The sequence below is a fragment of the Parasteatoda tepidariorum genome, chromosome 8 (genome assembly GCF_043381705.1).
Source record: "Parasteatoda tepidariorum isolate YZ-2023 chromosome 8, CAS_Ptep_4.0, whole genome shotgun sequence".
NCBI classification, from domain to species: domain Eukaryota; kingdom Metazoa; phylum Arthropoda; class Arachnida; order Araneae; family Theridiidae; genus Parasteatoda; species Parasteatoda tepidariorum.
Window position 1 is genome coordinate 9288732 of NC_092211.1, and position 1396 is coordinate 9290127.

The 1396-nt window shown below is 32.0% G+C and overlaps 1 protein-coding gene across 1 annotated transcript; it reads right to left on the reverse strand.

Annotated features, from left to right (window-relative positions):
• Nucleotides 1-761: 761 nt before the first annotated feature.
• On the reverse strand, nt 762-1328 carry LOC139426289 (uncharacterized). Its single transcript, XM_071184491.1, has one exon. The coding sequence runs from the start codon at nt 1326-1328 to the stop codon at nt 762-764; it is 567 nt and encodes a 188-aa protein (XP_071040592.1).
• Nucleotides 1329-1396: the final 68 nt, after the last annotated feature.

The following is a 1396-nucleotide window of genomic DNA, read 5'->3' on the forward strand; positions in this document are numbered from 1 at the left end:
AGAAATATTTTAAAAACACGCAGTTTTAAAACAATAAGAAAGTAAATATTTACTATGTCTAAGGGGATGCATATGTTTAATAATCATATGATTATAATACATTAATAAAACTAATTACTATCTCTACATTTTCCGTGCTTTTGATGAAGCAAATGTATCAATAATATCATCAAAATTGTTCATTTAAAATTTTTCTTTTTCCACACTTAAAAATGCTAGGTCACTTAGGCGATCTGTCAAAATTAATTTTGATTTGCTGAATGAACGTTCGCAGCTAGCAATTGATACTGAGATAGTCAGGAGTATTTGAAATGCCGCTCTCAGATTTGGAAAAACATCTTCTCCATTCGAGATTGATTATAAAAGTAAGAAATTCTAATGGAGTTTTAGGTTTAATTTCTTTTCTACTGCGGAGTAGCATTTTGCTGTCACATATTTTGATAAAAAGTTCTATTACATTGAAATCTGTATTGTAAAATTCACCCAGATTTTTAAAATTTTTTTTCAAGGTCGTTATCAACATTATCCTTGTTTAATAAATTTTCAACGTCTAGTAGAAATCCAAATTTGAAATTAAGGTCACTTAATCGTGTACACATTTCTTGTTGGAGACCATCAAGAGTGCTTTTCATAATGCGAGAAATTTCACTTTCTGCGGAAAGCCCACCATAGCCAATTCTCCAGGCACGTATTGTTGTATCCATATCCCATTTTTCACAAAGAGACTCTGCTTTTTCTATTGCCTCTTTACAGAGCTTGTCTCAAATTTCGGCTAGTTCAGTCGCTAATGATTCAAGATCATGGAACACTTCTCTAAAATTCATTCTAGGATCTTGTAATCTGAGCTGCACACGATCAAAACTTCTTAAGATATCATACCAGAAATGAACTAAAGTTATAAAACTAAAGGTTAGTATATTTTGCAACAGAATTGTAGCTTCACTTCTGTTGTCACTTGTAGTGGTAGTGTTCGCTGCTAATTTTTCTATTAGTTCTTTTATATTCTCTAGCCCATAGATGATAACGATAACCGCTTGTATTCTGGCGCTCCATCGCGTTTCAGATGTGTGACCTGCCATCACGTCAGCATTATCGTAACATTGTGATCTGCAGTTAGTTAATGAAATTTCATCGTAATTTAATTTCTCTAAAATTGTAATTTCGATCCAGGCTGCATCTTTAGCATGTATTTCAATAAAACTCAAAAAAGATTCTTTGATGGAAACTTTTTTATTGATAAAATCAGCATCTACATACCTAGCGACTTGGGACATTTGTTCTCGATGAGAGATATCAGGAATTGAATCAAACAAAAGTCCATAATACATATTTATTTCTTTTGATATCGTTTATTAGTTGATTTCGAACTGTAGATGCCAGAAGATGAATGAATTCA